The sequence below is a fragment of the Heteronotia binoei genome, chromosome 7, assembly GCF_032191835.1.
Source record: "Heteronotia binoei isolate CCM8104 ecotype False Entrance Well chromosome 7, APGP_CSIRO_Hbin_v1, whole genome shotgun sequence".
Lineage (NCBI taxonomy): Eukaryota > Metazoa > Chordata > Lepidosauria > Squamata > Gekkonidae > Heteronotia > Heteronotia binoei.
In genome coordinates, this window is record NC_083229.1 from 46,809,147 (window position 1) to 46,832,951 (window position 23,805).

A 23,805-nucleotide genomic window follows, 5' to 3' on the forward strand; every position below is an offset into this window, starting at 1 on the left:
TCTGACTGAAAACTGCAACTTTCATTGTCAGGTGGACAGGCCCTTAAGTGCCTTGAGTATCTCTGCGTTACAAAGGAATTCACTCATGTGGGCTGACCTAATAATTTAAAGGCAAATTGCTTGCACTGCCTCCACAGAAAACACTAGAACAGTCCTTGAAAGCCAAGGAGCTTCAAACTGGCTGTTCACTGCTGCTCATGTGCCTGTAAGAAGTGGATGGACCAGAAAGCCATGATATAAAATTGTACACAGCTCACAGAAAAACACAGGTAGCAAAGGGTATAATGGGTACATCAAAAAGAGAAAGAGAACACCACAAAAAGTAAATAAAATAATTGGGAGAGAAAAATTATCTCTTGATTTACTGACTGCTTTCATTATTCCTACTAATATTTTTAAGGGCACAGAAAAGGGTTAGCTAGGAAGGCCTCCATGTATATGTAACTGTCTGTGCTCTGGGATTCTCAAAAGGGAAGCTTGTTTCAGGAACCCACAAGTTCAAAAGGATGCTTAACTGGACCCCACAATAAGGATCTTTTGGCAGTTGCCTCTAAATTATGGATTTTTTTCTTCTGGTAGTTACAAGCACTATTATCATTACAAGCCTCGTGGCATTAGTAGAAAAAGCTCAAACAACTAAATACCTTTGAATAAAACTGATGATCCTTGGAGTTTTAGTTGCATCAATTTTGTTGGATTACTTTTAATATCACTTCATTTTACTGATTTGCTGTTACTTTTAAACTCAAATGATGTGTTTGCTGCTAATAAAAGTGCATGAGATCAGAAAACAACCTCTTGATTCTGAAATACAGTTATCTACAAAGAATTGGAAGCATTTATTGGGCTAATACTAATGTTAGTTAACTAAGCTGCAGCCAAGTGTAACAATAAATAGATTAGGATCTCGGTCCATGTGTGGTAAAACCTACACATTGAACAACAGAATGATTGGAAATGGAGCTGCATCAGTTACATATAGCAGAGTAAGTTCAAAGAAAGAAATCCAAGCCAAAAGCATCCTATAAATACCCAGTAGATTTTATTATTGTCTTAGCAATTTAATAAACTCCAAAGGAAACTGAAAGTGATATTAAATTCTAAGTGCTGTTGAAAGAAGGTTTTTTTTTTTAAGTATATCACTTAGCCAAAGATTCTTACTCACCCAACAGACAGGAATGGCTCCTTTGATTCAAGTCTGTTAAACAAAAAACACATCAACATTCATAATGTAAAATGTATGCAAATAACATAAACAATGTACTCAATCTAGAGAATACTGGGTCAGGTCTTAGAGCTGGTCGAACAGAATAGTGAGAGTGGGTATGCACCAAGACCCCAAGTCTGGCAAAAGTCTCACTACACCAATGGCACCACAACTGGAAGTCCTAATACAGGAAGGTGACTATGACCTAATAGGCATTACTGAAATTAGGTGGGATGACACTCACAATTGCAATATTAGTACTGAGAGATACAACATTTAACAGGGACAGACAAATAAGGAAGGGTGAAGGAGTCACATTATATGTAAAGAAGGCATATACTTGTGAAGAAATACATGAATCTGAGTGTGGAAGTTCAGTTGAGATTCTCTGGGTAAAAATGAAAGGATAAGCAGTAATAGGGATATTATCATGGGGGTCTGCTATAGACCACCAAGCAAGGGAGAGGACTTGGATGAGATACTCCTAGAATAGATTTCAAAGTTCTCAAAGAGATGGGACACAGTGGTCATAGAAGATTTCAGCTCTCCACATATCTGTTGGAAGTCCAACTCCTGCTAAAAATGAAAGGTCAAACAATTCCTGTCTTGCTGACAACTTCATTTTCCAAAAAGTGGAGACGGAAACAAGAGGATCTGCTATCTTGGACTTGATTATCGCCAACAGGGAAGAACTGGTTGATGAGGTGAAACTAGTGGGCACCCTGGGTACTAGTGACCATGTAATTTTGGAATTTACAAACCTGGGAAACGGAAAAGCTGTACATAGTCATACATTTAGGTTAGACTTAAATAAAACAAATTTTGACAAACTTAAATTTATGCTGGGTAGAATCCCATGGCCAGAAATACTTAAGAAGAAGAAAGTTGAAAAGGGGTGGGAGTTTCTTAAAAGTGAAATACTGAAGGCACAATCACAAACTATTCCTATGATGGAAAATGGGAGGAGCTTAAAGAAGCCAAAGTAGAAAACGAGTCAGGATACAGGATAATCTGCTTGACAGGCTGGAAAACTGGGCTAAAACAAATAAAATGAATTTTAAGAGAGATAATTGTAAAGTTTTGCATTTAGGTAGGAAAACTGAAATGCATAATTATAGGATGGGGAAGACTTGTCTTGGCAGTAGTATGTGCAAAAAGGATCTAGGAGTCTTAGTGGACCATACACTGAACATGAGTCAGCAGTATGATGCAGTAGCTGAAAAGGTAAATGCAATTTTGGGCTATATCAACAGAAGTATAGTGCCCAGATCAAGCAAAGTGATGGTATCACCTTACTCTGCTCCGATTAGACCTCACCTAGAGTATGCTGTTCAGTTTTGGGCATCAAAATTTAAGAAGGATATACACAGAGAAAGGCTACAAAGATGGTGAGGGGAGAGATCAAATCAAATGAAGAATGTTTTAAGGAACTGGGTATGTTTAGCCTAGAAAGGATTGGTATGATCACCAAGTACTTTAAGGGCTGTCATATAGAGGATGGTGCAGAGTTGTTTTCTGTTGCCCCAGTAGGTCAGACCAAAACCAACAGATCGAAATTAAATCAAAAGAGTTTTTGACTAAACTTTAGGAAGAACTTCCTCAGTGGAACAGGCTTCCTCGGGACGCGGTGGATTTTCTTTGTTTGTGTGTTTGCACTTGGACATCATGTTGACATCTGTTGACTGACCTCTACTGGAGGCCTGGAGGATATTCAGGGAGGTAGCTGAAGAAGCCTGTCCCCACTTCTCAACTGGGTGTTTCAAGCACCAGTCATTTCCGACTCTGGGGTGGCATTGCTTTCACAACGTTTTCACGGCAGACTTTTTACAGGGTGGTTTGCCATTACCTTCCCCAGTCTTTTACACTTCCCCCCAGCAAGCTGGGTACTCATTTTACCAACCTCAGAAGGATGGAAGGCTGAGTCAATCTTGGGCCGGCTATCTGAATCCAGCTTCTGCCGGAATCGAACTCAGGTCATGAGCAGAGAGTTCACACCACAGTACTGCAGTACTGCTGCTTTACCACTCTGCGCCACAGGGCCTCCAAAAAACTCAAGACACTCTAATAAATATAAAATTGGTTAAGGGCATCTATGAAAAACATTGCAATTAAAATCTGTTTGAAATTTATTCTCAAGAAGGAATTCAATTTGCTCAAAATAGGGCTGCTCTCAGTTTGACCTCCTCTTAATATATTTGACTAAGTGGTTTTAGGTGATTTGTAGTGATACAGTAAATTACTTCAGAGCATTTCAGGCAATAGAGGAAAGCAATTATCCATTGGCCTTTAATTTCAATTGCTCTTTAATTTAAATTAGCAACTCAGTGTAAAAAACCTAAAATAAAGATGTAAAACTGCTACACTACATAGAACAGACTATACTTTGATTATGTTATTTTATTCACACATAATCTAATTGTTGTTGAGCAGCCAAATTTTTCAGGATTCTCAGACAGCTTTTGGTTTTTCTTGTTATAAAAATATTACATGTATCACACTTTCAGTGACATTTTTAACACCCTTCGAACCCCCCCCTTCATTGGACTTATAATAGGTATTATAATGGGTATAATTCTGTTAAGGATGGCAGACTTGAACCTGATCATTTTCAGTTCCACCTGCTTAGCAAAATGGGCCAAATTGTTCTAAAACATTTAACATAGTATGCTACTCTCTTCACAGGAATCAATAGTATGAATTTCAGCCTGGAATATTCAAAATCAATAAACACAAGAAGAGTATGAACAACTATAGTAGCAGGAACTAGCTCTTTAAGGAAATTAGGATCCTGTGACATGTAATGCAAGATACTAGGTTTTTTTGAGCATGGAGTATACATAACTGTTGTGATTATAAACCAGAGGATAGAGTTACAGGATCTCACAAGCCTTTCTAAGAGTGAAAAGTGGAGGAGCAATGCACTTTGATAACTAAAGAGGTCATGTATGATAACCATATGAGATGAAGGCTTTGGTAAGGAGAGGAATTGGGTGAGACTGAGCAAAAAACAAAACAAACTGGCTGGATTCCAAGGCTACAGCACTTCTCGAAACCCTAAATAACATTTCTGCTTGGTAAGGTTTGCCCTGGTGAGGATGCATGCAAGGTCTGAGGTATTTCTCTGTCCTATACTTTTATATTGCAGCTCTGTCTTCCAAGCCACTTTCTCCCTAACTGGTGTTCCATATGCTTTTGTGCAAGAGCTCCAAGAAAATTGCACCTGCACAGCCAACAGTTATCCTCGTTTCATCCTATTTTCTTTCATATAAAAGGTTTAACAGAGTTCAGCTTCTAAGCAATTTATCTGAAGGATTTTATTGAATCAGATCAATGTGGCCAAAGCGCTAAGATCAGCTATGATGATATAGGAAAATATACATCCAGCTGTCATTCTTAAGTACCACTCGTCTGACTACATCAATAATTATTTGGATGAAGCTGATGCCAGCTGACTTCTTTTATACCCTGCATCAAGGTACAAATAGCAAAGTCATTATGTATCCACAAGCTATAAAGAGCTCATCCAGGATGGCTCAGCAAAATGGTGTTGACTGCTCTAATACAAAGAATCCAGAGTACTTTATTACATGTCTATTTGTAATCAAAAGCTGTTGGCTGCCTCTCTAACACCCCCCGGAGATTTCATCTTCTTTTTCCTAGTTCCTCTGCTAACATTTACAAGCAACTCAGCTGATTATGCATTGTGCTGACAAAATGCAATTCATGTTTATCAAGCAGGTTCTTGTAATACCCTGTTTGGGAGGACAGCAACTGAATACTGAAATATTTGAACAGCAATGCGTATTTCAAGAACATTTGTAATCAGAATCGTAAGGATAATGGCTAGGACCGAAAGAGCTATTTAGGGTTTGCATTAATCCTGTAGAATCTATTGTCTTACTTTGAACCGGAGATGCTAAAGCAGAAGTGGGGAACGTCTGCCCTGAGGGCCATTTACGGCCCTTGAGATCACTTGGTGTGGCCCTCAGGGATTGCTGGGCTGAGCCGAGCCATGTGGCAGCCTCCCTGTAGTCTGGCTGGCCAGCAAGGTTTGTGGGGCCCAGCCGCACTGTGCAGTGGCCTCCCCGGGGCCCGGCAGGGATCACAGAGCCCAGCTACACTGCGCAGTAGCCCCTCTGGGGCTTGCTGGCTGGCCAGGATTGCTGCAGGGCCTGGAAAAGTTACTGTCACAGTTCAGGTAAGTTTCTCCCTCATTTCTTTATTTCCCTTTCTTCCCCTATTTCTTTATTTTCCTTTCTTTCCATTTCTTCCCCTATTTTTTATTTTCCTTTCTTCTCCTCTTTCTTTCCCTTTCTTTCCATTTCTTCCCCTTGTTTACCTTTATTCCCTTCTTCCTCTCATTTCATTTCCCTTTATTCCTCTTTCTTCCCCCATTTCTGTATCTCCATTTATTTCCCTTTCCCCCCATTTCTTTATTTTCATTTCTTCCCTCCATTTCATTTCCCTTTCTTCCTCCCATTTCTTTATTTCCCTTTATTTTCCTTCCTTCATTCCTCCCTCCTGCTCGTTCTCTCCGTGGAGCCTGTGTGGTGGGCATTGTGAAGAACTGCTGCCAGGGTATGTGGGTGCCTTTAAAGGTCTGCTGGGAGCAGCTGCAGTTTCCACATGAAGGGAGGGAGGGAGGGGTGGCAGGGGTGGGAACTACCCCTAGTTCAAGTTGCACTTGATTATCCCAGATGGCCTAATATGCTAATGTGTGTGATCTAATATGCTAATATTAGGGGATGTGGTCTAATATGCTAATGAATTCCTGCTGGGCTTTTTCTACAAAAAAGGCGTAGACCTATGCATTTGGCTAGGGTGGCGGGCCAGTGTGTGTGTGTGTGTGTGCGCGCCAGATTAGGCTCTCCCCACATGACTCCAAATAGAAAAATAATAATTTACATTCATTTTGCTGGCTGGCCTGAATCATTCTCCCTCGGCAGAGGAGTGTTTTTTAAGTTGGTAATTTTGCATGGCCTGCGAATTATGTTATAAATATCCAAATGACCCTTGGCAGAAAAAAGGTTCCCCATTCCTGCCCTAAAGCCATGATGCAAACTCCTTTAAAGATCTCCTGGAAGTATGGGGGTGCTGTTCATACCTGGCAGTATGGGGGTGCAAATCTAAAGCCCCCTTGAGCTCACCAGACTAGTTTCATGGAGGTTTACATTATATTATATTACTCTTCACAGATTACCACCACCACCAATTGATCTGCTGAGTACTTTTAATCAACGTTCTTTTTCTTGAAATCATTATGCCAATTCAGAAAAAAATAAAGAGGCAGGTGGTATTGTTATCATGCATAGTTTAATGCTATCATCCACTTCTTTTAAAACTCAAACTCAAAGCAAATGCTTTGGCAAGGCAAAACACATAGATGTTCACTGATCTAACATCTGTGCAGAATTAAACGCTGGTAGAAGCTTACTGAAATTAAAGAGGCTTCCATGGAATTAGTGCAAATTTAAGGAAGGCAGGTACATTTATATGTACTATAAACTGTGCCTTTAATTCCTGTTAGTTTTGATATGATTAGATATGCCTTTATATACTGTGGATTTCATAAAGAAGAATTTTTAATGTGGTTTGCAATTACAACTGTTAAGAATTCACTGGGTTCTGATGTAAATGGCAATCTGGGTGATTAGTATTCCTATAGCATATGTTCTATTCTAATGCCTTATTACCATTACTTGGATCCTGCCTAAAAATTCTATGGGTGCAAGGGGGAGATGTTTCCTGAATCCCCCTACAGCAACTAACCTCTCTGACTCCCCCCAAGCTTTTTCTGGCAGGTCCCCTGTCCAAATGCATTTTTTTGGGGGGGGGGGGTGGTGGATTTGGGTTGTAGCTTCCCAGGATTGAAAGCTTTATATCCATGACATTTTAGATAAGACCCAAAACTTTATCTGGCCACCAAGGGCTGACCAATAGGTCAGAAAAACTGATACTATGCTGTGAAGAGAGAAGATGGAAAGAGAGAACCTTTCCTCTGCCTTAATTACTATAGCACTACAGTGGGCCCATAGCAAGCCCAAAAGAGAGCTAGTGATGTAGAAAACACAGTGGCAGCTCCAGCAAGGGTGATGAGGTGGGGATTGTGTTCTGCTTGTAATACAAAACTTTCCTCTATTGAGATTTTTTTTGTCAGCTCTAGTGATTCACAAACTTTTTTCCTGAGACTATAGATCAAAAGCGGCAAACTTGCTTAACATAAGAGCCACATAAAATAAATGTCATATGTTTGAGAACCTCAAGACATGAATGTCAGATGTTTGAGAGCTACAGGACATGAACGTCAGATGTTTGGGAGCTTTACGGAGGGGAGGGGAGGGGGAGGGAGGGAGGGAGGGAGGAGGAAGGAAGGAAGGAAGGAAGGAAGGAAGGAAGGAAGGAAGGAAGGAAGGAAGGAAGGAAGGAAGGAAGGAAGGAAGGAAGGGTGGGGTGGGGTGGGGTGGGGTAGGGAGAGGGAGAGGGAGAGGGAGAGGTGGAAAGAATTAAATGCATTCTCCAAGCTGCCGGCAGGCTTGGAGAAGTGAGTTAAAGAGAGAAATGCCTTCTCTAAACCAGCCAAGTGGAGGCTTCAAGAGCCATACAATATGTGTGAAAGAGCCACAGTTTGGCCACCCCTGCTAAAGATTATCATACTCCACTTGTGATATCACATAGCACTAATTTGTAGATTTCCAAAACAGTGCTCTGAAATAGCTAGAAGTGAATAATTATGTACACTAGAGAGAGAATACTAAAGAGATAATCAAATCTCATATTTCTCTTCTGCTATTATTCCCTTTCTGACAACAGCAACAGCTTGGCCACTGAATTTCAGCCTTCAGTACAATTAGGGAGCATTTCTTTTATGTGGGATCTTGTGTTTAATTATAAGATCAGAATTCTGTCCTCAGAACTACCTCACTCTTTGGCATGCATGAATTCCTGTTGCACTGTGTTATTTAAGGCTTTCTAGTGCAGGCTTTTAAAAAACTTCTCGATGCATTTCTAAAACAGATGGCTTTGTTCAGCTTCACAGGCCTTTGGGATCTTCATATTTTTAAAGAACCCAAAACACTGCTATCCTAGTAATGCAGTTAGGCAGTAAGGCTGCTTCACATGGGATAAGAAAAGCCATGGAAGCAGAAATGAGTGGGGTGGAGGTATGTGGGGATGATGTCTTCAAGCTCTGTCCCCTGGCAGTGCTCACTGTTCTTTCCACCCCACCCCTCCAGAAGCACTGATGGCTGTCAATCATACTGCACTCACCTTGTGGCCTAGCACCCCTTCCTGTCTGTTCCAGAGCTCAGGCATTGCTAGGGGAAGGGCAGCCTATTAAAGGACTTAAAAATGGGGAATGCGGACCTTAGTTCTGCCATTTTGGAGGTGGAGCTGCAAGAATAGCATCCATACAGACCCCTTCTGCCTATAGTCACTCCAGCTGAGCTGGAACAAAGGATGCTGTTCTTTTTCATGTATAGGATCCCTACAAATCATGCTTCAAATGATGTCATGTGCCCTTGAGAGCAAGTTTGGTGTAGTGGTTAAGTGAATGGACTCTTATCTGAGAGAACCGGGTTTGATTCCCCCACTCCTCCACTTGCAGCTGTTGGAATGGCCTTGGGTCAGCCATAGCTCTGGCAGAGGTTGTCCTTGAAAGGGCAGCTGCTGTGAGAGCCCTCTCAGCCCCACCCACCCACAGGGTGTCTGTTGTGGGGGGAGAAGATATAGGAGATTGTGAGCCTCTCTGAGACTCTGATTCAGAGAGAAGGGCAAGGTATAAATCTGCAGTCTTCTTCCTCCCCGCCCCCCCCCCAAAAGCAGAGAATTCAGTTGACCAGGGTTAAATCCTCATGTCAAGGCAGTTAGTAACACACACATACACAGAGAAGAAATCTAGTAGAGTGTAAAAGCCTTGTTAGGCTTTTAAAGAAGAAAATTGATAGGTTTAAGCCAGTTTATGAGGACTTAGTACAATATAGAAAGATAATTGATGTGGAAAGTAAATTGTTCAGACATATCTGTTCATTTTTAACCGTGAAACTATCTTCTTCCTTATCCCTGGATAAGACTACACTACAAATACACTGCTACAAAAAGAGAAAAACATTAATGATGTAAACTAAACCAATTGAGGTCTATTTATTTAGTTATTTATTTAGAAATATTTGTATGCTACCTTTATTTATTTAGAAATATTTGTATGCTACCTTTCCATATGCCTTATAGTTCCCAAGGTGGCAACATGTGACTTACTGCAAGCAATGCCAGGAGGCATAGCTTATTTCAGGATAATGGAATGGGAAATTGTTTTTATGAATCCCATGAATATGATTTCCATTCAGATGGGTTGGAAAATTCTGGCTTCAGGTAGAATTCCCAACACTGCCAAAGCAAATGTTGGGACATTTTTTTTTGGGGGGGGGGGGTGCCTGAGCAGTTTAGAGTCATGTCACTTCCAGTATAGGAATTGCTCTAGGAATTTCTCCTAATCTCTTTGGTAAAGACAACAAAGACTAGGGAAAATTCTTAGAAGTTTACTATGAATGCCATTTTCCCTTCTGCTCTTCAGCTGCGTCAAGGTGAAATACTAGGATTTGAGAACTCTCCAATGAGCCCCAGCAACTAGGAAACCTGGCTTCAGGGGCAATGTTTCCTAAGACCAAATAATTGCATTGAGGCAAGAGGAGATTTATGTATATTTAGTCTTGTGCCTTTGTGGGCAAAATGGGTTGTGTGTTCATTTCTTAAAAAACAGAAAAGGCCCTGGTTTTTTACCCGGCCCCCTTCCCTGCCTTACCTTGCTTTGCCCAGTTGTTTGAAGCATTTTTCTCCCATCCTGGAAGAAAACACCAAAAGTCAGCTGGCCTGAGAAAAAAATGCTTAAAACAGTATCAAAGCAAGCTAAAGATTAGGGCTGCCAATCCCCAAGTGGGGGCAGGGGATCCCTTGGTTTGGAGGCCCTCCCCCCGCTTCAGGGTCGTCAGAAAGCGGGGGGCAGGGGAGGGGAGGGGAATGTTTGCTGGGAACTCTATTATTCCCTATGGAGATTTATTCCCATAGAAAATCATGGAGAATTGATCCGCAGGTATCTGGGGCTCTGGGGGAGCTGTTTTTTGGGGTAGAGGCACCAGATTTGCAGTATAGCATCTAGTGCCCCTCCACAAAATACCCACCAAGTTTCAAAAAGATTGGACCAGGGGGTCCAATTCTATGAGCCCCAAAAGAAGGTGCCCCTATCCTTCATTATTTCCTATGGAAGGAAGGAATTGAAAAGGTGTGCTGTCCCTTTAAATGTGATGGCCAGAACTCCCTTTGGAGTTCAATTATGCTTGATCTTGGCTCCACCCCTAATGTCTCCTGGCTCCACCCCCATAGTCTCCTGGCTCCACCCCCAAAGTCCCAAGATATTTCTTGAATTGGACTTGGCAACCCTACTAAAGATGAAGAGGGGACAGGCCTTAATTCCCCTTATCCATATGCTCTTTTTTCTGCCTCTAACCCCTCCTGCCAAACAAATTGGCAGTCGTATAAATAAATATACATGGCCTTCAGTTTCTGGCAGGAAAAGGAAAAATGGGTTGAATGTAAGTATTAGACTGAGGAGCTATAGCGTCTCAGAAATTGTCCAATACACAGTTGCCACCATTTTTATTTGTCCAATACACAGTTGCCACCATCCCCAAACACACAGGACAGTGAAGTTTTCACCATTAACAGGGAAGAGACTTTAAGGGAAAACACCCCTTTATTAGGAATTATGGATCAACATACCTGTAGAGAGCAGAAATTGGTCGCTTGTTTCCTGGCTTTGGTCTGTATGGTTTTGGTTCTCCTGCCATATTGATGTCTGAAAGCAAACATATTGCATGCTTAAATTAAAATGAAATCCTCAGATAAACCTATCACACAGAATAATAATATGTGAAAACAAATAAAGCAAATCAGAGAGAATAATAATTCATAAAATTGCAGTCTGTTCTTCACTTTACTGCCATACTGCCATGTTCTACGAGTTAACCGGCGCTTCACTGCATCTCTATTCCATTCATCTATTCATGAGATATTCACTTTCATGCTCCTTGTTCCTGTCATTGTGAGACTTCCCTTATTGCCCTCGCATCTGAATAGTTTTGGAGATTGTTGCTAGAGCTGCTGACATGGAACTTGAACTGGTTCAAGTGTGCTAGTTCTTGTTGGTTTCACTATAGGAAGTAACTTCATATTGGTAATAGAAACGAAGAAGAGTCCAGTAGTACTACCAAGACTAACAAAATTTGTGGCAGGATAGGAGCTTTCATAAATCACAGCTCACTTCTTCAGAAAGCTTGTACCCTGTCACACATTTTGTTAAGTCTTTGTGCTACTGGACTTTTGGGCTTTTCTGCTACAAACACAGCTATTTGTAGCCGCAAAAAGAGCAAGAGTCTTGCTGTATCTTCATTTTGATCTGTGTCCATACTGCTACCCTTCCATAGGTTCTGTTGAGACAAGGGAAGCTGAAAACCAAACAAAAAGCATATACTCATAACTCATTAGCATATGCTGCCACCCCCCCCCCCCCAGCCAAAAGCAACCTGATGCAAGCAAGGAGAGCCCCAGGTGAGCAAGGCCTGATAGGGCTACCTAGAGATCCAGCCAGCCCAAGCAGGCCTTGCTCACCTGAAGCTCTCCAGGGCTGCCCCCGTCCAATCAAAAGGCCGGCAAGCCAAATCTTGTTGCTAATGGACTCAAATCTAGCCTCCATATGAAGATGATCAGATTTGAGATCTATTGCAGGAACTCCTGACGAGGAGGAGCTGGAAAGGTTAACAGACCTGGAAAAGTTGCCAGCCAGTTCGTCAGCTGAACAAACAGCAGCTGGCCTTCAATCACTCTCCAGGCATCAGTGTCAGCTGTTGACGATCAATATCCTCCAAACTCTCCTCCTCCCACCTTAAGAGTTCGAAGCAGGCTCCGGAAAGAACTTTCAGAGCGAAGACATGAGGCATGCTGATGCTTCAGATCTCTCAGCCCTGAGTTCTAGCAGAGTCACTGCCACACAGGGAGCAGGCTGATTGAGACTCCCATATAGCTCCCACCCAGGTGTGGAAGCAACAAATCTATTCTCTGGCTTGCATCCACGTTCTTTCCTGATTCCCTTGGCACCCTGACCTTTTGACTTTTGGACATTGACTTCTGATTCTGGTTTGTGATTCTGTATTGGTGACTTGGCTCCTGCTTGACTTCCTGGACTTTGACCTTGGACTGGCTTTGGACTCCTGCCTGCTTACACCCTGAGAACATGACACTGTGCTCCTGTTATTTTAAAATGAGGCTAATGGGCATATCAGGCAAGGCCTTTACAACTGTGGCTGTGAAACAGGATTGCCAGATCTGTGCTGGGAAATACCTGGAGACTTTAGGGGCAGTGCCTGGGAGAATGGAGTTTGGAGAGGGGAGGGAGTTTAATGGGGATACAATGCCTATTAAGCTTCTGGTTCTCCAAGAAGAACAGATCCCTGTGTTAGCCTTGGACCCCCCTCCCCAACATTAATGGACTATGGTGCCAGACCCACATAGACTCTTAGCCACTATGGACTTTTATCCTTAAAATCACATGCATACTGCTGTATTAGATATTCAGTCTTGTTGGACTCTAAGCTTTTGACATGGGTGCCAACCCAGTATGGACATTTTACTTTTTTGGTACAAAGCAGGAAGCTTTTCCAGCCAGGCTCCAGACAGTTCCCTGCCTTTTCCTGCTATTGGTGTGACTGCTTATGCTTCTCCTGTAAAGGACTCCAGATCGTGCTTCCCTAAAGAGCTGCCCAACCCTGCAGACTGCAACTGCGTTCCTTTCATCAGAAGACAGTGCCAAGAAGCAGCTCTCATAGAAGCCATGGTGCTAGATTGACCCATCATATTTCTTTGTTTTAGTGATGGATTGCAATAGGTAAAGCCATCAACACCCATTAATTCTTTAGTCCATTTCCTGAGAACCATCTCCGAAGTGATGTCAGGTGTCACCTGACAGCACCTGACGAATTTGGATATAAGGTCAGTTTTTGGCCAGATTGGTGTGTCGCTTGTGGTAGCACCACCTTTGCTGCTTGAGTCATCCCTCAAATACCTGATTAGTATTGGTCCCATTATTGCGAGATATGTTGGTCATTTCTTGTTCCCCCTCCCTTACTGTATTCACTATCAGATTGTTCTTCTGGATTCTTCGAGACTGGTAAAGTATTTCCCTGTCTATGTAATTCCCATATGTTTCCCTATCTGATTTCCTTCTACTTTTCCTAGGACTGTGTGATTGTTATGTGATTTATTATCTTTGTACGATTCAACTATTTTTCTAATAAAAATCCCTTTAGTTTGCCACAGATCTTGTTATTTCAAATGGGTTCCTGGCAATAAACTTTGGAGTCTAGTGAGCAAAAATTCTACTTTGTGAGCTACTGGCATTAAAGGTGGGCTACTGCATAAATTAATTTCCTCTGAGGCCATTTTTCCTGAGCTAGGACAAAAATGTGTGAGCCAGAGGCTAAAAAATTGTGAGCTGGCTCACACAAACTCAGCTTAGAAGGAACACTGGTTCCTGGGTAGACTGCCTCCTGTATACCTAGGTTACTGACCCCGCATATTTGCCATCTTTGCCTGTCTAATAAATTCCCCTATACCTCAGTCGAGGGCAATTTGGCTAACATCTGTACCCTGGATATGATTTCCAATTCTGGAAGACTTTCAGGCCCCATCTGGAGTTTACTATTGTAAATATGTTTGTGCATCATTAGATGTGAGAGGCTTTGGACCATTTTCTGGGGGAAAGAAAGAAAAATATGGCTGTGCTTGCATTATTTATTATTGTTAACTGGATCTATTAAGGGGAAATCGGCCTGCACGCCATTTCCAGAATATGGGGATCCTCATAAGGGATCTTGGAGTGAGGGTTCTTAGGGGATGTCCAGTTCAAGGTCTTCTCACAGGCCACTTTCATGCTCAGGTGGCAAGGTGGCAGTGGTGGCTGCCCAGGGGGAATCCCAGAAAGCTGCCACTCCATGGTCTATCACCCCCTACCCAGCTGGCTGGAGGGCAAGAGGGATGCATCAGAAGGGGCAGTTGATGCTGGATCCATGCTGTGCCAATACTACTTACAGCTGAATATTATATGTCAGTGTTTTCATTAGAACAAGGAAAAGGTGGTAGGGTCCCTAGCTTCACTGCCTTCTTGCCACCAGATACGTGCTAGAGCTGCAATAACTACGTTCACATGCATTATCTGGACATCTATCAGAGCAATGAAATTGTACTTTTCCTTGCTTTTCCTTCCCTCTCATAGCCCTGCCTCATGATTGAGTTACAGATGTATTTATCTTACTGAAACTTTCCTTTTCTGAAGTCAAACTCAGACAAATTTTCTTTCCAACAGAAAATGAATGTTGTCTCCCATTCTTGTGAAAGAGGCACTAACCAGTTCTGCAGGAGAATGTCTTTTCCCTTTGACTATCAGTAAGCCTGGGAGGACCCATAGAATACATCTCTTAAAGAATGAGTGATATCTTTGAAGGAGAATTAAAATTAATTGTCCTTCTAAAATTTACAGATGAAATGTGAAAAATTATAAATCTAACAAATATATTTGATCCTTCACTGATTTCTTAATTGCCTGAATTGTCTATGGGTGTTTATGTGACTCATAAACCCAACTCACACAGAAGCCAGGCTGACTTCCATGAGTATTAATAGATTTATTGTTATAATTTTCAAAAATACTTTAACATTTTTGTACACTGTATACAGTGCGTTTTTTGTTGCACTTTTAATTCATTGTATCCTTCTAATCATCAGTGACTCCTTCTAATCATCCCACAGGTGTTATGGTTTCTCAGCAATTACACCAAACTTCTGGAAAGTTCTCCCTTCAGAAAGCCACTTGGGCCCATCTTGACAGAGGCTTAGCAAAGCATTAAAGCATTTTTATTTCATTTGGCCTTTAATAATTTAGTTTAATTCTTCTTTACCTTGATATTTTGCTGCTGCAGTTTCTTTAATATTTTGAAGCAAATTGTATTTTATTTTTAGCATTGTCTTTTTTATCAATTGATTTTTTTCAGTTGCATGGTATCTTTAGTTTTAAAATTTCATAAATAACTAGAAATTGTTTGTAAATGCAGAATTAATATTTCTTCAACACTAGAAACCAGCACTCCACCCCAGAGATTGCCTAAGTACAAAATGGCTACTGAAAAGACATGCTTGTTCCAAACAATGTGATCCTGAGCTGCTTTTAAGCTTGTTTTCATCATTTGCAACACAGTACTCTGCACTGATAAATTTTAAGATAAACGCAGTATTAAAGAGGAGGTTAACCCTCAACTTCAGTTTTAAATATGCCTCATAGATGCTTTGAAAAGTGTCTATTTAAAGAGCATGTTACAGCAGCTGGTAATTTTCTCAGTGTTGCACAAAATTATTCTGGGATGCTATTACCTGTGCAGGGTTTCCATCTGGATTTTGGAGACTGTATAGTATAATTATAATAGACATTTGATCAGATGACCTTTATTAAAATTACACCATTCCACAATATTTTTAATGTGGCAATTTAAGGTCACTGGTTCTCATCACAGTATCTTCTGAAGCTAGCAGTATACACTGGAAAAATGCAATATTTATGAATTTACATAAGAAAATTTCTCAAGCTGTAGCATTAATCTCCATATTTTTCTCAAATCAGTATTCCATTTTTGATTTACTCATTTTTATTTGCAGATGTTTGACCTAGTCAATATATTCTTAGATATGTTAACATTAAAGGAGTTTTTGGCATTTTCATATTCTTTAGGGACACAGTAGTGATAGTAATGTATATTTCTTATGGCTCAGCTTTGTTGACTTTGTTTCACAAAACTGAATACGCTGATTTGGTTTATTCGATATTTTCCTCCTCTTGTAGCCAGACAGGATCAGAATTTTTCCCTATAAAAACAAATTACTAGAGGTTCTTAGGCATATTAAAGATATCATTGAGCCTAAGCAGTATTTCCCTGAAGGCATTAAAAGGAGAAACAGAAACTGAATTATGATGATGTTATATGGCAATTGTGAATATAATTGCTCCTTAGAAAATTATTGTTTTAAAAGTAATGGCCAATCTTTATGACAAAGTGTGCCACAAGTCAAATCTAAAGTGTGATATAGTGCCATACCAGACCAATAAAATAGGGTTTCTCTCCAGAATACAGAGATCAGTTTCTTTAGAAAAAAATGGCTGCTTTGGAGGGTAGATTCTATGGCAATATACAGTATTGAGGTTCATTGGGCTTTCTCTGTGTGTGTTACTGCCTCCTCTGGTGGGCATTTTGTGATCAACTATACATTCTGTCGTGGCCATTTTGTGGTTGTGCTTGCAAACCTGTGTCAGAATTCTAAAGTTGCCCACAGTCTCAAAAAGATTGGGGAGCCCTGATCTTATAGACCATGTCAGCAAAGCTTATAGGTTTCTAAAACATTCACATGCTGTGAGCTGTGGGTAATGGTTGTCAAATCTAGGTTGGAAAACTCCTGGAGATTTGAGGATGGAGTATGGAAAGCACAGGGACCTCAGTGGGATACAATGCCATAAAGTCCACCCTCAGAACCATCTATTTTCTCCAGGAGAACTGATCTCTGTAGTCTTGAGATGAGCTGTAATTCCAGGGGATTCTCAGGTCCCACCTGCAGGCAGGCATCCCTACAAACCTATCTTGTACGAATCACCAAATGTAACAACAAGAAGGTAGATGTTGACAGGTAATCAAGTTTAACTTAATTCACATCTTTATATTTGAACAAAACTATCAAGAGAAGAATGTAACCTTAAAAGGAGAGATAGTATTCTCAGTGTTTGGCTGTCATTGCTTTCTTAAAGGCCAGAAAGGTCTTCCTGAAAGGTTTCACTTCAAGTTAAAGCTTCTTCCATACCACTATTGGTGTCTTAGTATAATTTGAATTGGAACCAACCAGGCTTGCTCCATCAGAGGGAGAGTTCTTACATAGCAGAAAGCAGTGGTTGGATCCAGCCCATAAGTAATGTGCTTCTATGGTTTTGATTTTTTCCCTAGATGTTCTGAAAGATAAACACAAATGATGTAGTGGATAAAAGTGTCAGACTATGATCTGGAAGACCCAGGTTTAAATTCCCACTCATTCAACAGAAGCTTGCTGGGCCACATAATTTCAGCCTAACTCACCTTACAGGGTTGTTATGAGGATAAAATAGATGAGAGGAGAAGAATGTAAGCCACTTTGGGGTCCTCACTGGGGAGAAAGGTAGGATATAAATAAAGTAAATAAATAAAAAAAATTAAGAAATCCTGACAACTATCAGTTAAAAAAAATCAGCTGCACCTAGTTAATGAACCCATTGAACCTCAAGCATTCCCAAGTACTTTTTTCCTCTAAATGGTAAGAACAGGGTAACAGCATGGCCAAACTCTAGCAGCAGCAAGAGCAGAGTCACCTTGGTGCAAGAGAACAACAGGCATTGTTGGTGGCAGGGAGAATCCCACCTGCACCACTGAATCCCATCATATTTCTTTGGTCAGCTCTACCCTAAATATGTGTGTAGATATATGTGTGTGTTTGTACATTTTGTAAAGCAAAAGTCTAGTTACAACTTGTGTGTATTTGTAACCTGAACAACATGTATAAGAGTCAATAACAGAACAAATATGTGTCTGCACTACACACACACATAAAACATCATCCGAAGTACCCATTTTCTCTTGTGTAATTATTTCTTGAAACATCCTCTAGCACTCATTGTCCTGCCATCATTTTTGCAACCTCAAAGCTGAGTTAAATGAGAGATGTTCATTAATCTGCCACAGGTAATGACAAAGGAGGCAGTTTTATAGAGATGATTTACAAGAAAATAGTATGGTGTTATCTCAACACAAATAACATTTATACTTATTCCCAGCAACTAATTTTGCCTTTCTTTGAACTGGTTCAATTCCTCCTGACATATCAAGAACAAGAATGCAGCTTTGTAAGTAGCGTAGCTGACACTAATTCTAGGTGCACACATATCAAACTGAATGCTTACAAAACATATATATGAAATGTATGGAAGTACCTACAATAAAACAATGCAAAGATGATCATGACCTATGTTTAGGAGAATTGGCATTTAAAAAAAATATTACTACAGGCATTGAATTCCATAATAGCTTAATATAAAGAAGAGAAAAAGAAAGATGAAATAAGGTTGTTTACAGTGATTAATTTTATCTCTTACTTATTCCAACGCATAATACTTAACCTATTTTGGCAAAGTGTAATTAATGTCATCAATGATATGTTATGCAATGATACACTACTGGATCCTAAAATAATTCTCACACTATTTAAAAGGATCAGTAGTTTATTCATACACTGAGTTAATCTCTGCTCTGATTACAGTCGTTAAGACGGTTATTGAGGCATATTGGGGAGAGGAAAGAAAACAGAACTGGCTTCTATAAAAGATAGTTTTAATTGTGTTTGGAATGTAGCCCTGTTAACTTAACTAAATACACATAATGCCAAAACATGCAAACAAGTAATTTACAATGTACAATAAGTTAATGCTGTGCAACGTTTAACAGTAAACCGCAGCTGCAGAAGCCTTTATTTGAATCAGATTCATAGCATGTTGTAGGTGTCTAAACCTTGTTTCGTGTGGTTTCATTGATTGAAACCAATGTCCTGATTATTTGCTCTGGAAGGGGTGAAAAGACACCTAAAGAAAGACCTTTCAAAGCAAATAAATTGTGTGAGAGTGTGGCTCAATGAACTAAACTTCCTAGGAGGAATGGCTATAATCAGTCTATCCCATGTCTACAGATTCCATTTCAGAATTGTTGAGAAGTTCTCATCATGGATCTTCCTGCATCTTATTTGGTTTGGCCCTATAACTGTCATGGAAAGGGGTTTTTTTAATGGAACTCCTACTTTTTCTATTTGTCTCTCACAATTGCTCAGGATGAATCATCTGGCAATTTATCTCCGTTTAATGCCTAATTATGCCAGTTCACACACCAGCACACCAGCATCAGAGGTGCTTTCCCATTCCCTCTCCACACGCTGTTCAAGTCAAGTCTGTTGAAAGTATGGTGAGAATAACACATGAGTACCACCTGACAATCATCTCTGCCCTCTAAATCTGTGCTACTTCTGTATGGGTTCTACAAACCACAACAGTAATTTTCATGAAAACATTCCTTGACAGTAATTAGAGTTTTATTACTCAAAGAGTTGCTCAGGTTTGCAACAAAAAATATGCCCAAATCTAAGCTAATTAGTACTATAAATCAAAATTTAAAAAGAAGAGCCCTTTAAAAGGTAAAGAATGTCATTCACTACAGAGCCACTGCTTTGCAATTGCTAAGTGAAGGAAGAACAATAAAGCCTGACAACCTGACAAGAGCAGAAAATTGACTTTAGTGCGAACAGTGAAATAAAGCATGTTAAGCACAGCTATCATCTTCCCTCATAAAAGCAGTCAGCTTGCTATTGAGGTGATGCAAGGGAATTGTAGAGAAACAAAAAAAAAGTTGAATCCGTTGAAATGATTCTGAGCTTATGACTGTAACAATTACTAATATCTGAGTTGATGCCAGTTTAAAAATATAAACTCCATATAGGAGATAGAAAGTGTTATGAGCCTGGAAAGATAGGCACCAATAGCCAATATGTATATCATGTAAGTTTTTGCTCTCTCTGTTTTACCCAGCTTCCTCCCCTACTCTAGGCTCTGTTACTAAGAGGATCCAGATTGGCCTACAGAGAAAAATATTGGAACAGGTATTTTTCACTTATTTTTACCTGGTATTTCAGTTAAAGAATTAATGGACTCTGTCATTTTAAGAGATTGTGTTACCCATCTCCTTGCCACAATACTGTGACTGGACATATATAGGTTTTGGTCTCAGGTTTGACCAGATTCTTTCAGTCACCTGATTCACATCATCATGGGTCTTGCTGAGTATTTATGGTGCCTTTGGGTGAGCAAGGCTTTTTGCAATTTGAGGACCAAAGAGAAGTATAGCAGGCATGACAATACAATGATAAATATCTTCAAGCTCTTCTCACTACACAGCAGACTTCTCTGTTGTTTAAAGCCCTGTAAACTCTTAAGTCAAATTCTAAAAGAAAGGGGGGGGGGGTTCCCAGTACATTCACTACATGAATCCATGTAACAACTATCTCTGCTGTGAACACAAACCATATAATTCCATGGTTATGCATATAACATAATGAATTGCTGAGAACAACAAACAAATAAAGAGCCAGTTTGGTGTAGTGGTCAAGTATGCGAACTGTTATCTGGGATAACTGGGTTTGAATCCCCACTCCTCCACTTGCAGCTGCTGGAATGGCTTTGGGCTAGCCATAGCTACTGCAAGAGTTGTCCTTGAAAGGGCCACTGCTGTGAGAGCCCTGTCAGCCCCATCCACCTCACAGGGTGTCTGTTGTGGGGGCGAGGGAGACTATAGGAGATTGTAAATCACTCTGAGTCTCTGATTCAGAGAGAAGGGTAGGGTATAAATCTGCAGTTATCGTCAGTAATGAGTAACCTGTTAAGTACCTTCCTATATTCTGATTAACCTTTCCATTATTAGCTGCCCAATTCTTGTTAATCTAATCAAGGCATGGGAGATAAAGGTGAGCAACCAGCAAATGATTTGTCTCTTGACTGTGCAGATAAATCCTGCAAGAGGGGGATTTGTTCAAAGACACAGGATGGTATGGACCACAGCTAATGCATATGGGTGAAATGCATGTATGTACAGCCTTGGATCCATTGTGGAATTTCTGCAGATAGATATCCATCCTTGAAGAGTTACTTTCTCTCCTTTCCTGATCACTGCAAGATCCTTTGAGTTGAAAGGCTGCTCATGAGGAACAGGGGACCCCACAGCTGCAACATTTTGGGAAGAGCATTATGGCTGCAACAAAAGGGAGAAAGTGAGAAAGTAATATTCCATGGAAATCTTTCTGTTGGTGCAAATGTGCCATTGGGTCCAAGCTGTTTTGCCCAATCATCATGATCAGAAATCTCAGTTCAAGCTCATTTACAACTCTGTCAGTCTATGCCTTTGGGATGCTGTCTGAGAAACACAGACATCATTAATCCTACAGTTGTACTTGTCTGAACTTAGCCCAGTTATGCTATCATATTAAATTGTCAACCCAGCTCAACAACACTTTGATGCCTGCTTTCCCCATCCACTGCAGGTTGTAACTGCAATTACAAAGGTTGCAATTATCTATTAAAAACCACTGAAAATATCTCAGAAGTAGCAAAATAACAACCATTGGGGAGCAGAGAGAAAGAAAAGTGAAAGAGACTGCTGTTTTCCCATCTATCAGAGAACTGCATTTTCTTTTGCATGACAGAGGTTTTGGAAGATGATTGTATCTGAGAAATGTTCTTGAGTATTTCTGTGCAGCCCTGAATTAAAATTTAATCACATAATTTGAAAAGATAGTAATTTATTTTCCAACAAAATTTATTGGAACTGATGTTAAAATAAGAAGTAAAAAGATAAGCCAGTAAACAGCCTTGATGTACCCCTATCATGTTAAAGCTAAATTCCCAGCTCTAACCATGTTGCTTGTAGATAGACACAAAGAGCCCTGTGGTGCAGCGTGGTAAGCTGCAGTACTGCAGTCGAAGCTTTCTGTTTACAACCTGAGTTCGATCCCGGTGGAAGTTAGGTTCACATAGCCCGCTCAAGGTTGACTCAGCCTTCCACCCTTCCAAGGTCGGTAAAATGAGTACCCAGCTTGCTGGGGGTAAAGTGTAGACGACTGGGGAAGGCAGTGGCTAACCACCCCATAAAAAGTCTGCCATGAAAATGTCGTGATGCAACGTGACCCCAGAGTCGGAAATGACTGGTGCTTGTACAGGGGACTACCTTTTTTACTTTAGACACAAACTTACATTACTGTAATAAAAGGCACTTATTAAGACTATAAAATGCTAGTTTATTCCAGAGCAGATTTCCACTTCTATGATAAAACACAAAGAGTAAATCAATAAAGGAAATAAAAAAGATTTTTTGTAACATCCACAAATCTCAAAGGGCAAAGCAAATCTAGGGTTGCCAATCTCCAGTTGGGGGCAGGGAATCTCCTGATTTGGAGGCCTTCCCCCTCTTCAGGGTTAGCAGAAAGCGGGGGGGGGGGGAGGGATGTCCACTGCTCTCAGATACTCTGTCCAGAACTTAACTAACAGATGTATGGCCCCTTTCCTCAGTGAACTCCAAGGAGGTAGATTTCACAATGGATCTGCCCTGGGAGTAAAAAATAATCACTACACATTTTATTTTTTGTGAGCTAGCAATGAAGACACTTTCTTTTTTCAAGTGTCACTTGTGTTGGAAATGTTATTAAGATATTGGAAATTATTTAGAAGCACACTACAAAGGACTGCTTCAGCTATCTGTTCTCTTGGGGTTTTCAAACACAAAGCTTAGTTATTTTCAGGCACGCAGGTGTCAGTTTGTAAGAGGAAATTGTTTTGGAAAAGCAAATTATTCTGAGCTCTGTATATATAAATTTCAGTCCTTACTTCCAATTTACATACAGCTGCAACGATTTCATACTTGCATTAGTTAAAGTTTACGGATATTACTCCTCTGATCATAGCTAGGGTAAGTTTAAAGTGCCTTTTGTGAGCTATTTATCAGTCTGGTTATACTTCCTTTTCAAAACTGCTGCTGTTTACTAGCATAACACAGATATTTAAGTAGCTTTCCATTAAAAACTGTGCTAATGTCGTTACTTTCTCACACAGCTTCATCTTCTTATAATTAGGACTTCCATTATGAGATTTAAATGAGAAACAGAATGATAATATGACTAGACAAGAATGTGATTGTAAGCCTCATTGAGACTCCTTCAGGTACTGAAAAGCAGTGTATAAAATCATCATCATCATCATTCTTCTTCTTTGTCATCTTCATCTTCTACACCTTCTCCTCAGGAAAAAGTTCTGATTATGGAACACAGCACCCCCTGAAGGCTCTTAGCTGTAAAAACCTACCAATAGATGGACCTGCTCATGCACAATCCCCATGTGTGCCTGCCCAGAAGAACAACAGTTACAAGTAAGTGCAACCCTGTTAACTAAGCTTGTTATTCCTATTTGGTCGAATCTGTTAAACATCTTAATTATGCTGTATGCTGATTTACTGCTCACCCTCTGCCTATGTATATGGACTGGTAATTTCCATTTCATTGTATCTGAAGAAGTGTGTGAGCACACAAAAAAGTTACACATTGAATAAAACTCAGTTGGTCTTAAAGGTGCCACTGGACTCAGGCTTTGTTGGTACTGGACCAGTACCAGCATTGTCCATTTTGGGAATGAGCAGCCTGGTGTTTCACAGAATTATGCAGGAAAGTTATGATACCCTGAGGTAAAGATATTTTAAAAAATGTTATTCCAGATAAAAATTCACTGGCTGATAGAGTAGAATGAGAAACATCTGTTAAAAAGCAGTTATTTCTAATGTGGTATATTTTAAAGTCAGAATGCAGGCTAGGCGTTTATGCCAAGTACTCTAATGTAGGATGGAGGACTTCAG

The 23,805-nt window shown here is 40.3% G+C and overlaps 1 protein-coding gene across 12 annotated transcripts in view; it reads right to left on the reverse strand.

The window, feature by feature from the left end:
* RALYL (RALY RNA binding protein like) overlaps positions 1–23,805 on the reverse strand; it is a 488,219-nt gene that overhangs the window by 75,827 nt on the left and 388,587 nt on the right. For 8 of the 12 annotated variants that reach the window (XM_060243566.1, XM_060243561.1, XM_060243559.1 and 5 more), the window contains 3 exons: positions 10,979–11,054; positions 10,005–10,043; positions 1,166–1,198 (listed from right to left, as the gene is read on the reverse strand). In XM_060243566.1, coding sequence (XP_060099549.1) covers positions 1,166–1,198; positions 10,005–10,043; positions 10,979–11,054 — 148 coding nt within the window. The remainder of the gene's footprint in view (positions 1–1,165; positions 1,199–10,004; positions 10,044–10,978; positions 11,055–23,805) is intronic. The other 4 variants (XM_060243568.1, XM_060243563.1, XM_060243562.1 and 1 more) reach the window with 1 other exon arrangement.